A 15,987-nucleotide genomic window follows, 5' to 3' on the forward strand; every position below is an offset into this window, starting at 1 on the left:
TCTATTTCCTTTTTAGTCATGTATAACGAAAGCCAAAGCTTCAGTTAGAGGAAGTTCTAACCAGAATGTGAGTTTTTCTCGTTTTTGTCACATTCTGGAGATAAAATTGCCAACTGAGTGAGCTATCCTGTAAAAACTGAGCACAAAATGCATGACGGCAATCGATTGAAGAAAGACTGTGAACCAGTGGAATTGTTGGCAGACTCAAGTAAGAAGCTGGACTGTATGTCATGAATGTGGGCACTGAGGTGGTAAGATTATAGCAGTGATGGGATCTAGTTTCTGCACAGGGACTTTTCAAGGATGAGAGGTGGAGTGCTGAAGGTTATAAATTAGTTTATAATTTGTGTAAAACTATTCAGTTACTTAAGTGCACTTGTCCTAACAAGTAAGGAGAGAGAACTATTAGAGAAAGTTGTAAGAGAATGGGGGTCAGGTTAAATTTATGATTGAGAATAAATATTTTAAAATTAATGTCACTGAAACACATACTATTTTATTGATATTAATATTATTAATAACCCATCAACCAGCTGTTAAATATTAAAATTCAAGATATTAAATTAAACATTACATTATGAAATTAAAAATTAATAAACATTAATAAAATTAATTTTACTGAGGGGCACCTGGGCGGTACAGTTGGTTAAGCACCCTACTCTTGATTTTGGCTCAGGTCATGGTGTCAGGGTCATGAGATGGAGCCCCACATTGGGCTCCAGTTTCTGCATGGAGTCTGTTTAAGACTGTCTCTCTCTTCTTAACTAAATAAATTCATTATTTATTATAAATTATTCATTAACATTATTTTATCAACAATATTAATATTAATTCTAGTTATTATTTTAAATATTTATTCATATTATTATGAATATAAATTTATTATACACTTATTAATTATTAAAAATAATTTTACTGAAAAGAGCAATACATAGTTGAAAGTGTTATATTGACACATGGTATTATCATTATTAAATAAGGCAAAAAGGGGGACGCCTGGGTGGCTTAGTCAGTTAAGTGTCTGCCCTGGCTCAGGCCATGATCTCAGGATTCTGAGGGATTGAGTGCCACATCCAACTCCCTGTTCAGCAAAGAGTCTGCTTCTCTCTTTCCCTCTGCCCCTTCTCCCAGCTCGTGGACTCACTCTCTTAAATAACTAAATAAATAATATCTTTAAAAATAAGTAAGGTAAAAAATCTATAATGAAATCTCATAGGAAAGAAAGAATTAAAAAGGAAAGGTTAAATAAAGAGTTTAACAAATAAAAAACATAAACAGAAGTCAAAGGAAAAGCAATAGAGCATTCAAATAGAATTATCTTACTTTGTACAATAAAAAGAAAATATGTAAATATACATATGTAATCATATATATTATGCATTTATACGAAGCTTGAAACCTTTTAAGATTTTATTTATTTATTAGACAGAGATCACAAGTAGGCAGAGAAGCAGGCAGGGGGCATGGGGGAAGCAGCTCCCCACCGAGCAGAGAGCCTGATGCAGGGCTTGATCCCAGGACCCCGGGACCATGACCCAAGCTGAAGGCAGAGGCTTTAACCCACTGAGCCACCTAGGTGCCCCCAAAGCTTGAAACTTTAAAAAAAAAAAAAACACTTGTATTTGCTTGAGATCTCTTTCTGTCAAGTAAATAAATAAAATCTTAAAAAAAAAAAAACCTTGTATTTGAGGCTTTATATGATGACTTAATAAGTGGAAAAAAAAAGTATTTGGTACCAGTTGGGAAAAATTGAAGTGTCATAATTTAGGACTGAAAAAAATATTTTTGTCTTTGGTAGAAGTAGTAATCAATTTAGAGAGAAGGCATTTAAGATGAGGAAAAGATGATTCCTAATTATTGTTAAATGACTTCATTTATTTCTTTATTCATTTGGTATTATGAGTATTTCTACAACACCTGCTTTAAGGTATATGTCAGATAATTCCAACATCTGTGTCATCTCACCGTTGGCTTCTCTTGATTGTCTTTTCCCATGGAAGTTGAAATTTTCATGGTTATTCATATGCTGAGTAATTTTGGACTGTATTCTGGACATTTTGAATGAATATTTTGTTGTGAGACTTTTGACTTTATTTAAATTTTTGGTTTTAGCAGGCAATTACTCTGGCTAAATTCAGACATTCTGTTTGCTTAGATTCCAAAGTCAGCTCACTTTTTGGATTCTTTGTAGGGTTATTCACATCTTTCCTGCACGTATATCAACCAGTGGTCAATCTGGTAAACGTTAATGAAAAGCTTTCTAGTGTGGATAGAATATATTTTTAAAGATTTTATTTGTTTATTTTAGAGAGAGAGAGAGAAAGAGAGTGAAAGAGAGGGTGAGAGGGTAGAAGGTCAGAGGGAGAAGCAGACTCCCCATGGAGCTGGGGGCCCGATGCAGGACTCGATCCCAGGACTCCAGGATCAGGACCTGAGCTGAAGGCAGTCACCCAACCAACTGAGCCACCCAGGTGCCCCTAGTGTGGATAGAATGTTACAGAGAAATATGCCTGTTTAGCCAAGAACATCTCTAGATGAAGTAGCTAAGAGAGTGTGTGGTAGCTAAGAGATGGAGTCAGAAGTTCCAATGATTTAAATTTTACATTATTTTAAAATTTACAAGAGGTTTTAGGAGTACCTGGGTGGCTCAGTCCTTAAGCGTCTGCCTTCGGCTCAGGTCATGATCCAGGGTTCTGAGATCAAGCCCTGCATGGGTCTCCCTGCTCAGTGGGAAGCCTGCTTCTCCCTCTCCCACTCGCCCTGCTCCCTCTCTCAGCTGTGTCTCTCTCTATCAAATAAGTACATAAATAAAATCTTAAAAAATTTACAAGAGTTTTTAGATAATGCAGAATGTTTTGAGCTACAATGCAAATGTAGAAAATTGTACAAAACAAATACACAGCTTAATGAATTATTCTAAGTTGAGCATCCTTATTAAATACTGTCTTTGTCAGACAAAGAAGCTTGCTACCAAGTTCAGAGGCCCACCGGGTATTCTCTTGAATCAAACTAAATTGACTTTTAGGAGAATCATTATCTCACTTTAATTTTGACTTAAAAAAAAAAGCCTTTTAAGTCCATTTTAATCAAAAGATTCCCCCATATTGCTTTTTAAAATTTGCTTTTCACTTTTTTCATTAAGATACAAGATAATTAATTACGTAGAATTACGTAGAATGTTTTTTAATTGACGTGATTCTCTATCTCTTGTATTTCTATTAAATTGATACCTGGATCTGGACCTTTAATGAGATTTGTGTTTAGTTTTTGGGAGGGGTGCCAAGCTGTTCATGGGTTGTATGTTAAGATCAATTTTAATTTCTGTGAACAATTAAATCCAGAACGAAAATTGTAAATTCACAAAATAACAGGACAATTGCCCCCTCTAGTGGAAAGGAATGAAGTGGAAGTAGCATTTTGATGGTTAGTTCTACTAGTCTGATGTCTATTCTGCATTTAATATAAACAAAAACAAAAACACATTTTCAATTATATTTTTTCCAGGTAATCTGCATCCAAGGAAGCATTCTATTACCAATACTCTGAATCAAGTCTTGGTTTTATCCATAATCATATTGCTCATAATTACAGTGATTGCAATACTAGTGGGTTTTTTAGGTAAGTGAATTGTAATCTTTGTTCATCTAGAGAAGTTCAGTTTCCAAAAGAAGAGAGGACTTATAGATAATTTTCCTGTTCTTTACACTTCCTAATTTTTAAGAAATTTCACTGAGTTAAATTCTAATTACCTTGGAAGTTGGGTCTTTGATTTTAATTGTGTAATATAGAGGTCATATTATTGCAAGCTTAATAGAAGGACCAGAGCCTGCATAAGGTAGAACCCAGTTTCCAACCATATTGTGCTTTAATTTATATTATTGCTAGGTCTTTTATCATGTAGTTTTACTCTACAGGTATACATATATATATATATATATATATATATATATATATATATATATTTATTTATTTATTTATATACTCATATATTTTATTTACAAACATGTAATTATATACTTTATATATTTTATATATAAATTTACTCTCAAATTACATTTTCTTTTTAATAATTTTTCTTTGGATTAAGGATATGTGAAAAATGAGCTATAATTGACATATAAGATTATATTAGTTTCAGGTGTACAATATAATTGAAATTACATTTTCAACAAAAATTACTTCAAAGGTATTGTGTGCAGATCCTTATGGAGAACACATCAAAATAGAGCTGTATAAGCTGAGTGTGTATGATTTATGAAATTGTGTTTATGTTTGAATATTGGCCAAGAATTCAGTAATTTTAAACAATATGTTAGTGAGGACAGAGGCTGAGATGATATTAGAAAGAAGAGAGGACCTTACAAAATATAGACCTCTCTGGCCTTTCAATAATCCTGTCACTTATGAATAGGACTGGGGGGCTGTTATTTTCCATTATTCCCTATGATATCACTGACTTTATCCTCATAGGACTATTTAGACATATATCTGGTGATTTCATCTCAAAAAACCTTATTCACAAATAAGGAAAGAATCTAGAGCTCTTGAACTATCTGTTCTCTAAGGCTGATAAAATGTTGCTATTGATTACCCAGCATTAAGGAAAGGTAACAGTAGTCCAGAGTTTAAGGCATTATTAATTCTTTTTCAATCAACGCACTAACTAAGACATTAGTTGAACCTTAGCTTTGACATTTATTATGTAGTGTATGCAATGACTTTCAGAATTCTATTCCTCATTTGAAAAAGAAGGACAATACATTTAGTATTTCACATGACCATTGAAAAGTGTATTAAAAAGCACTTGATAATATATATAGGAAAATATAAAAGCAAGTTGTTTTTATTTTTAGTAACCGGTAGAAAATTGCATCGGATGTCATCAGAGTGTCTTGAAGCTGCATGCCCAGAAAGCTGGATTGGTTTCCAAAGAAAGTGTTTCTATTTTTCTGATGACTTCAAGAATTGGACATTCAGCCAGAGGTTTTGTGACTCACGCGGTGCTGATCTTGTTCAAGTTGAAACCATCCAGGAACTGGTAAGAAAATAGTTTTACCTAGAATTAAAATAAAATGGCCCCTCCAAACAAGTACTGTTTCTGTAAATCCCTTGGAAATCACTTCAGTTGGTAGGAGTTGAAGAAAAAATGGCAGCCCATCTCTGTATCTTCCCCTCAGCAATGAAAAGCAGCAGTAGCTCCTGGAACCTGTACCTAACTCTGTACAACTATTGAGCTAGCAGAAACTTCTTCAAGTAACTATTTTGGAACTCTGGAGTCTTGTAGCATCCAAGGGATAATTTAATGAAGAGGTTAGTAAATTTCACTAAATCCCAATGAGTTTCAACTTTCCCACTCAGTGGCTACCATTCCCCACACCTCATCATGTCTGGGAGCCATGGATACTTCTGGCCATGTTCCTGGTAAAACTTGCTGGAACCAGGATGGCCAATAAGAGCATTGTTCTTCAAATATTGTGGTTATGTGTTGTGATTTTTGAGTGCTGCTTTTCATTTTTTTTAAGATTTTATTTATTTATTTATTTGACAGAGATCACAAGTAGAGAGGGAGAGAGAGAGCGAGAGAGAGAGAGAGAGAGAGAGAGGAGGAAGCAGGCTCCCCGCCGAGCAGAGACCCTGACGTGGGACTCGATTCCAGGACCCTGGAACATGACCCGAGCCGAAGGCAGAGGCTTTAACCCACTGAGCCACCCAGGCACCCTGAGTGCTGCTTTTCATTGTTGAGGGGAAGATACAGAGATGAGCTGCCATTTTTTCTTCAACTCCTTCCAACTAAAGTGATTTCCAAGGGATTTACAGAAACTGTACTTGTTTTTTTCCCCCTTTTGGGAGCCAGGCATTTAAGAAAATCTTTGGCTGGTAACTGGCTGACTTTAGAAATAACAGAATAAAAATTTCAGTGACCACACAGAGTTGGGAATACATTTTTTGCAAAAATTATTAGAAAAGTCACAAACATATGGCTCCAAATCTCAATAATCAAAATTCAACAATCTTTGAAGAAAATAATTATATTCCCAGAGTTAACACAATAAAATACTCATTATATCTGGTTCTGAACAAAGAAATTGCAAAGCATAAAGATGAATAGAAAGGCATAGCCTATTCACAGGGAGATATATCTGACAGAAATATCTGTCAGAGATATATCTGACAGAGATATATCTGACAGAAACCATCCCCAAAGGAGCCCAGTCATTGGAAATATTAGTCAAAGACATAAAATCTACTGTCCTAAATATGGTCAATGAACTAAAGAAAACCATAGACAGAAAAAGTAAAAGAAATCAGGAAAATGGTATATAAATAAAATGAGAATATCAATAAAAAGGTAGACATTATTAAAGGAATGAAATAGAAATTCTGGAGCTAAAAGTACAATGATTGAAATGAAAAACTCACTAGAGGAGTCAAAAGCATATTTGAACAGGAAGAAGAAAGGATCAGCAAACTTGAAGATAAGACAATTGAATGTATCCTGTTTGGGAATAGAAAGAAAAGAAAAGAAACCAAAGATAAATGAACAGATCCCGAAGGAACTGTAGTGTCATCAAGCAAATCAATAAATGCATTGTAGGGATCTCAGAAAGAAAAGAGAAAAAGAAGTAGGAGAAATATGTAAAGAAATAATGGCCCAAAGCTTCCCAAAGTTGAGGAAGGAGATGAATATACATGTCCAAGAGTCTCAACAAATTCCTAAGCAAGATAAATTCAAAAATCCCCACGAAGACAAATGAGAGTCAAATAGTCAAAACCCAAAGAGATAAATTTGAAAGCAGCAAGAGGATGGACTAGTCAGGTACCTGGGAGCCTTAGTAAGATTAACAGTTGATTTGTCCTGAGATACTATAGAAGCCAGAAAGCAGTGGAATTACATATTTTAAAAATTCTGGGGGGCACCTGGGGTGGCTCAGTGGGTTAAAGCCTCTGCCTTCAGCTCAGGGCATGATCCCAGGGTCCTGGGATGGAGCCCTGTATCGGGCTCTCTGCTCAGCAGGGAGCCTGTTTCCCTTCCTCTCTCTCTGCCTGCCTCTCTGCCTACTTGTGGTCTCTGTCAAATGAATAAATAAAATCTTTAAAAAAAATTCTGTGGGCACCTGGGTGGCTTAGCAGGATAAGCCTCTGCCTTCAGCTCAGGTCATGGTTTCAGGGTCCTGGGATCAAGCGCTGCATCGGGCTCTCTGCTTGGCAGGGAGCCTGCTTCCCCCTCTCTTTCTTCCTGGCTCTCTGCCTACTTGCGATCTGTCTCTCTGTCAAATAAATAAATAAAATCTTTTTAAAAAATTCTGCAAAAAACCCTGCTGATCAATAATTCTGTATCTATTGGGACACCTGGTTGGCTCAGTTGGTTAAGCGTCTGCCTGTGGCTCAGGTTGTGATCCCTGGATCCTGGGATTGAGTCCCACACTGGGCTCCTTGCTCAGAAGGGAGTCTGCTTCTCTCTCCACCTGCTTCTCCCCCTGCTTATGCTCCATCTCCCTGACAAATAAATAAAATCTTGAAAAAAATAATTTTGGGGGCACCTGGGTGGCTCAGTGGGTAAAGCCTCTGCCTTCAGCTCGGGTCATGATCCCAGGGTCCTGGGATCGTGTCCTGCATTGGGCTCTCTGCTCAATGGCGAGCCTGCTTCCCCCCTCTCACTTTGCCTGCCTCTCTGCCTACTTGTGATCTCTCTATGTCAAATAAATAAATAAAATCTTAAAAAAAAATTTTGTATCTGTTGAAACTGTCTTTCAGAATGGGGAAAAATTAAAACACTTCTAGACAAACAACAGCTAAGGGATGTTCTTAGCAGTAGACCTATCCTTAAGCAACTATAAAGTCTGAAATTAAAGTACATTAGATAGTAACTCGGAGCCAAAATAATAAAGAACACTCATAAAGGTAACCACACAGATAAATTATAAAAGCCAGTATTACTATACTCTTGGTTTAGTTTGTAACTTCTCTTTTTTCAGAAAAGATTTACAAGATGAATTCATAATACAATATTATAGATCTATGTTAATGTGCATACAATGTATACATATATAATCTATGACAATAATATAAAGACAAGGTTGGAGATGTATAGGGGCAAAATATTTATATAGTATTAAAACCAAGTTCAGGGGCGCCTGGGTGGCTCAGTGGGTTAGGGCCTCTGCCTTCGGCTCAGGTCATGATCCCAGGGTCCTGGGATCGAGCTCCCCATCAGGCTCTCTGCTCAGTGGGGAGCCTGCTTCCTCCTCTCTCTCTCTCTGCCTGCCTCTCTACCTACTTGTGGTCTGTCAAATAAATAAATAAAAATCTTAAAAAAAAAAGTTCATATTATAAACTAGATTGTTATAAGTTTAACTTTAATTGCAACCCCCAAGGTAACCACTAATAAAATTACTATAATCCATACAGAAAAAGAAAGAGGGAATAAAAATGGCACTTACAAAAGCTCAACTCAATAAAAAATGCAATAATAGAGGAATTAGAGAATAAAGAACATATAAGAGGTATAAAAAATAAATATGGATTCCTCACTGGGAGTGGAACCTACTCAAAAAAAAGAAGATAAATGGTAGAAGCAAGTTCTTCTTTATGGGCAATCACATTAAATGTAAATGGATGAAACTACCTGATTAAAAGGTGGAGACTGGCAGTTGGATGAAAACAAAATGAGATCCATCTGTATGTTCTCTCTCAGAGACTCACCATAGATATAAAAACACAAGGAAGATTAAAGTGAAAGGATGGAAAAAGATACTGCATGCAAATATTTACCAAAATAGAGCTGCGTGACTATATTCTTGTTGGATGAAATAGACAAAAGCAAAAAAATTTATGACACAAAGAAGGATATTGTATCTTGATACAATTTTGATACAGTAAGATCTAACAATTATAAACATGTGGTACCCTAATAACACAGTCCCCAAATATATGAAGGAACAATTGACAGAAGTGAAATGAGAAATAGTTCTATTATAATAGCTGAAGACTTCATGATTCTACTTTCAATAATGGGTAAAACAACCAAAGAGAAGAATAGTGAGGAAATAGAAGTGTTGAACAGTTCTGCAAACCAATTAGATGTAGAAGACATGCAGAAAACTCCTCCCAACAACAGAACACATATTCTTCTCAAGTGCACATGGAATGTTTCTTTGGGATAGATAATATGATAGGCCACAAAACAAGTTAGTAAATTTGAAAAGATTGAAATCACATAAAGTTCTTTTTGCAGTCACAATGGAATGAAACTAGAAATCAACAACAGAAAGAAAACTGGAAAATGCACAAATATGTTGAAATTAAACAACCCACTGTTAAATATCCAGTGAACAAAAAAGAAATCACAAGGGAAATTAGAAGATACCTTGAGACAAATGAAAACACAACATACCAAAATTCATGATATGTGGTAGAAGCAATATAAGAAGGAAATTCAGAGCTGTAAATGCATACCTTAAAGAAAAAAAAAATATCAAAAGTCAGTATCCCAACTGTATACCTCAAGGAAAAGAAAAATAAATACGTTTATGACTTCAAAAGAGTAAAAATTTTCCTGAAGTCATTAAATCACTAATCCACTAATCATAAGGGAAAATCATACATTTAATTATAGTGAAATTAATACTTGTAATAATAAAAAAATACTCTAAGTGTTAACAAGGATGTATAGCATGGAAAACAGGCCTATAATGCTGGTGTGAGTGTAATTTCTTACAATGACATCAAAAAAGAGTTTGGTGTCATTTAGTAAAATTGACAGTAAGTCTCCACTGTGGCCTGACAGGTGCCAAGAATGTCATTACAACATTCATAATAACTTCAAACTTGAAATAATCCTGGTGGAAACCAATAATAGAATAGATAAACAAATTGTGGATTATTAATACAAAGTAGCACTACACTGAATTAAAAGTGAACAAATTATCAGCAATTTCTCTTAGTTTTAATATTTGTGTGTGTATGTTGCTGTAGCATATCTAGTCTCTATGTATTATAAAACAATATACAGTTAAAAAGGAGGAAATCATAAGAGCAGTTAAGAATATAGCATACAGGTGCTCCTGGGTGGCCCAGGTCATAATCTTGAGGTCCCGGAATTGAGCCTCACATCAGGCTCCCTGCTCAGCAGGGAGTCTGCTTCTCTCTCTCCCTCTACCTCTACCCCTTGCTTGTCGTGTCTCACTCTGTCAAATAAATACATAAAATATTAAAAAAAAAAAGAACATAGCATAGAAGCAACACTTCTTCTGGGAGAGGTCAGATAATGACAGGTTAATGCATATCATCTTTGTTTTCTAAAAGAATTTCCTACTGAGGTATAAAGGCCCTTATGACCACTGGATTGGGATCAGCAGAGAACTAGGCCAACCATGGAAATTGATAAATGGTACTGCATGGAGCAACTGGTAAGTTCTGAAAGATATGATAGCACTATTTGTATTTGAATTTACTTTGCATGAAATCAAATGTGTTCTCCAGTTATATCCCTTAAGAATTTTTATTTTAGGATTAGTTATAAAGAAATAAAGTGAAAAATTGTAGGCGGTAGAAGTTTTGAAACCTCCTCCAACCAATACCATGTGGCATGGTAGAATGATGAACTTAAAAACAGCCTCCTGTGTGTCATTGACCAACTCTTTCACGTTGAGCAAACTACACACTATCTTTAGTGTGTGTCTTACCTCTACAACAAAATTAATTGTACTTGCTCTATTGATCTCACAGGGTTGATGTGAGAATCAGAGATTTTGATGTATATGGCTGCACTACTTAAACTTTAAAATCTTATATAAATGCAAGTTAAATTATATTAAACTATCACTGCATCAGTGTTCAACCATTTATATAGGGATGAGTGATGGTAATGGCATCCGTTATAAGATCATAAATATAATGGTCAGCACAAGTATAGTTTGGCATTGTCAAATTTAATCTCAATCTTCTATCTATAGGGTCTTTATATTACTGGGAAAATTTCAGATAATGCTGGAAGACTTGGATTCAGACAGTTGTGCTAAATGTTTTCTTGTCTGAGCACATGAGGAAGTTTTGAAAAGTTGCTTTATGAGGTTATGAAAAAGTCTTCAGCATCGGAAATATCACTTTTCTTGGTGAAAAGGGCACTAGGTAGGACATTCATAGTTTTGAAAACTAGTTCTTACTTACTAGCTTTTTGATCTTAGACAGATACTAAGTTTTAAGAGTTAGAACTTATGTTTATACACTGTTGTATGTGTAGTGCCTAGCACATTGTGGAAACTTGTTAAATATTTCGTTTTAACCTTTACTTCTTCCTCAGCAATACTGAAATAATAATATTCACTTCACCTAATTCTCTAAGTGTTTAAAGGAGCAAATATATTGTTAACTATTCAGTTGCTGAAAATTATTCATCACACAGAAATGAAAAATATATTTTATTAAGGGCTAGCATGTCTCAACCATAGGCAAATCAGGTCACATGATAACAATTTCACACAGTACAGAGGAAAAACTTATAGTCTAAATGCTGACTGAGATGTCCGTGGCAGGCCATTTAAATGCTGATGAACACCACAAGAGAAAATAAAGTCCCAAGAATAGCAGCAACAACAAAAATCACCTGCAATATAACAGCATTTCTTCCCTCTTTTCTTTCTCAAAGTGAAGAAGGTGAGAATAGAATGGGCCCTATATTTTCATTGATTTAGGTATGAATCTTAGTTTTACTTGTTATAAGAATCTTGGTAAATTCTGTTGTTTTGGTTTGGTTGATGTTGTTTTTGTCCATGAAAAGAAATGATATAGATCTCAGAGGGTAATTTTTAGTATTAAAAGATGACATGTATAATGTATCTTACATTTAGAGGCTGATTTAATGTCAGTTTCCTTGTTTTCTTATCTTTATTCTCTCTGCTTTTGGAGAAATATCTGGTGGCCAGCTGATTGACTTTGCTTCTTCCATTGCAGTTTTCCTATCAGAGGAGGAGGAGAATGTGCCTATTTGAATGACAAAGGTGCCAGCAGTGCTAGGCATTACACAGAGAGGAAGTGGATCTGTTCCAAACCAGACGCGTACGTCCAGATGCAGAGACAAAGCTCTATCTGATCTTCATATACTCATCGTAACGTACTACTAAATTTTAAAGTAGCAAGAGAATGGGGGTGCCTGGGTGGCTCAATCTGTTAAGCATCCATCACTTGATTTTGGCTCAGGTCATTATCTCAGGGTTGTCAGATCAAAACCCACATTGGACTCTGTGCTGGGTGTGGAGTCTACTTAAGATTCTCTCCCTCTCAAACCCTCCTACACTGTTGGTGGGAATGCAAGCTGGTGCAACCACTCTGGAAAACAGTGTGGAGGTTCCTCAAAAAACTGAAAATAGAGCTACCATATGACCGAGAGATTGCACTACTGGGTATATGTCACAGCCAACGCGACAAATCGACCAGGAAAACATGAGGGTAAGAGGATGGTGAAAAGAAATTAAGAGACAAAGAGATGGGGGACACTGAGGAGGATGTCCAATAGTGCCAATTTTACTCCACATCTTACAATCATTTATAAGGCAGACCACAATAGAAGGAGTAATACATCCGTACCTAGTCAGATGACTGCAAGTTTCTATAACAAGTTTACATTAACTACAAGCAAACCTCGTGATGCCAGGTAGTCTCAGCTAAAGCCATTAGCAAGACAATCAACTAGGAAGTGGGTTATGGGAGGTACAGGAACAACAAGGACCAACTAAGAATTCATGACCCTGACCACATTGTTCCCTTCTGTAGGGAGAGTGTGTGGGAAGTCACGTAGGCGAGTGCACGACACATAGCACAGACCCCTTTTCTCAGTGTTACTCAACTTTCCCGTCCTTAACCCCTTGTCAAGGTGTCCAGACTTTGAAGGAGACACAAGTCAGGGCCTGGTTTGATCCACAACTCCAACTGTGCCGTGGCCTCCAACAGGTATATATCCTAAAGATACAAACGTGGTGCTCCAAAGGGGCACATGCACCCGAATGTTTATAGCAGCAATGTCCACAATAGCCAAACTATGGAAAGAACCTAGATGTCCATCAACAGATGAATGGATAAAGAAGAGGTGGTATATATATATATAAATGGAATACCATGCAGCCATCAAAAGAAATGAAATCTTGCCATTTGCAATGACATGGATGGAACTAAAGGGTATTATGCTTGGTGAAATAAGTCAATCGGAGAAAGACAACTATCATATGAACTCCCTGATATGAGGAAGTGGAGATGCAATGTGGGACCCTCCCCCAGTAACATACAATGGAAACCCTATGAGGCTATCAGCTGATTTTTCAGCAAAAACTTTGCAGGCCTGAAAGAAGAGGCATGATATAGTCAAAGTGCTAAATGGTAAAAATGTGTAACCAAAATTATCCTTTTTGGCAAGGCTATCATTCAGAAAGAAGTGGAGATTAAGAGTTTCCCAGACAAACAAAAATTAAAGGAATTCATCACCACTAACACACCCTTAAATTAAAGGGGATTCTTTGAGTGGAAAGGAAATATCATAAAGAGAAATAAAAGTAAGAAAGAAAAATATTTCACAGGTACATACAAACATAATAAAAATAGTAGATTAATTGCTTATAAAACCAGTATGGAAGTTAAAGCACAAAAGCAATAAAATTAAATATATCTGTAACAATCAGCCAAGGGATTCACAAAACACAAGGATGTAAAGTAGGACACCATGTGCCTAAAATGTGGGGAGAACTGGGGTAAAAATTCAGTGATTTTAGAATGGGTTCAAATAAGCAACCTCCAAATTAAGATAGAATAATGTAAGCTATAGTAATCAAAACAGTATGGTGTGGGCACAAAAACAGACAGATAAATAGAACAGATTAGAGAGCCAGAAAGAAACCCACTATTATATGGTCAATTAATCTATGACAAAAGAGGCAAGTATATACAATGGGAGGAAGTCTTTTTAACAAATGATATTGATAAAACTGGACAGCTATATGCAAAAGAATGCAACTAGACTCCTTTCTTATCCAGTACACAAAAATAAACTCAAGATGGATTAAGCACCTAAATGTGACATTTAAAACCATAAAATTCCTAGAGGAAAATACAGGCACTAATCTTGAAATCAGCTATAAAAACATTTTTCTAAATATTTCTCCTTTGGCAAGGAAAACAAAAGCAAAATTGAATGATTGACTCTGTACATCAAAATAAAAAGCTTTGCACAGAGAAGGAAACCATCAACAAAACAACAAGATAACCCACTGAATGGGAGAAGATATTTGCAAATGATATATCCAATAAGGGGCTAATAGCCAAATTATATATAAAAAACTTATACAACTGAACACCAAAAAACCCCCCAAATAATCCAATTAAGAATGAGCAGAAGACATGAACAAGCATTTTTCCAAAGAAGACATACAGATGGCCAATAAATACATGAAAAGATGCTTAATATCACTCACCATCAGGGAAAAGCAAATCAAAATTACAATGAGGTATCACCTCACACCTGTCAGAATGGCTATAATAAAAAAAAGAAGATGTGGAGAAAAAGGATTCCCTGTGCACTGGTGGTGGGAATGTGAACTGGTGCAACTATGGTAAAAAGCAGTATGGATATTCCTCAAATATTAAAAATAGTATCACCATATGATCCAGAAATTCTACTACTGGGTATTTTACCCAAAGAAAACAAAATATACTAATTTGAAAAGATATACACCCTGCTATTTATTGCATATTATTTACAGTAGCCAAGATATGGAAGCAACCCAAGTGTCCATTAACGGATGAATGGATAGAGAAGATGTGCCATATATAATGGAATATTACTTGGCCACAAAAAGAATGAAATCTTGCCATTTGCAACAACATGGATGGATCTAGAGGATATAATAATAATTAAGTGAAATAAGGCAGTCAGAGAAAGACAAATACTGTATGATCTACTCATATGTGGAATTTAAGAAACAAAATAAACAAAGAAATAAAGAGACAAATGAAAAAGCAGAATCTTAACCACACCAGAACAAACTTGTAGTTGCCAGAGGGGATGTGGAATAGGTGAAGGGGACTAAGAGAACACTTATCATGATGAGCACCAAGTAATGCATACGTTTGTTGAATCATTATATTGTACACCTGAAACTATTATAATACTGTATGTAATATAATACTGTATATTACATAATACTGTACGTATATGTATAATAATTACATTGTAAAGTAAAATAAACAAAAATTTTTAAAAATTCAAAATCCATGGTGATCTGATATCTTGGTTGTGGTAAAGGTAAAATTTGGTAGTACTAAAATAAACCTGTTTAGTGAGATTAAAATATGTTTACTGAGTTAGCTCTTATTAATAATCACCTATTTCTGTTGAAAAATACATTTCAGCAGATATATGGGGCTTCTAATTCTGTGTTGAACATTAAAATACCAAAGTTATGGTTTAGAAATATCTACTCAGGCACTTGAGTTTTCTCAGCAGTCTTTTGTATTGTTTTTTGTTTTTTTGCATCAACAACTATTCCCAAGTAAGGGTTCAGTTAAAAACAAATGCGGTAAGAGAATCTTATATTGAACCTGGCCAAAGCACTCTAATTTTTCCATATGCCTATTGTGATAGAGCACCTCCACACATCTGACTTCAAAAAATATTATTTTTGTCCTAGGATCCAATATTTCTTACAAGTGAGTCAACATTATATTTTAACAAAGCTCTATTTTAGCTCCATTCTACTTTTTTTGTAGAAAACTAATGGGAGAAAAAAGAAGCGCAATCATTTTGGACTTTAGATCTTAGCCTCCTGCTGAAGAAATTATGGATTATTTGTGATACAGTAGTCAGTTATATAGTTTATGGACAAAAGATTTAGTTTCCATTTTCCCTTTTTTGTATACTCTGTTCAATAGATATGAATGGGGAATGCATTCCTCCATTTCTCTTTAGTATCCCTCAGGTTACAGAAAACACCTATTTTCACC

At 35.4% G+C, this 15,987-nt stretch overlaps 1 protein-coding gene across 4 annotated transcripts in view; it reads left to right on the forward strand.

The window, feature by feature from the left end:
• Nucleotides 1–15,987, forward strand: part of LOC111141996 (C-type lectin domain family 2 member D) — an 18,517-nt gene continuing 2,530 nt past the window's right edge. Inside the window, exons 1-5 of one of the 4 annotated variants that reach the window (XM_022494913.1) lie at nucleotides 1–208; nucleotides 3,505–3,618; nucleotides 4,854–5,038; nucleotides 10,306–10,409; nucleotides 11,953–12,057. In XM_022494913.1, coding sequence (XP_022350621.1) covers nucleotides 148–208; nucleotides 3,505–3,618; nucleotides 4,854–5,038; nucleotides 10,306–10,409; nucleotides 11,953–12,057 — 569 coding nt within the window. In that variant the 5' untranslated portion in view covers nucleotides 1–147. Of the gene's footprint in view, nucleotides 224–3,504; nucleotides 3,619–4,853; nucleotides 5,039–10,305; nucleotides 10,410–11,952; nucleotides 12,190–15,987 lie in introns of those variants that run through there. The other 3 variants (XM_022494914.1, XM_022494916.1, XM_022494915.1) reach the window with 3 other exon arrangements.

The sequence above is a fragment of the Enhydra lutris genome, unplaced genomic scaffold (assembly GCF_002288905.1).
Source record: "Enhydra lutris kenyoni isolate GAN:26980312 unplaced genomic scaffold, ASM228890v2 scaffoldscaffold7, whole genome shotgun sequence".
In the NCBI taxonomy this organism is placed as follows: domain Eukaryota; kingdom Metazoa; phylum Chordata; class Mammalia; order Carnivora; family Mustelidae; genus Enhydra; species Enhydra lutris.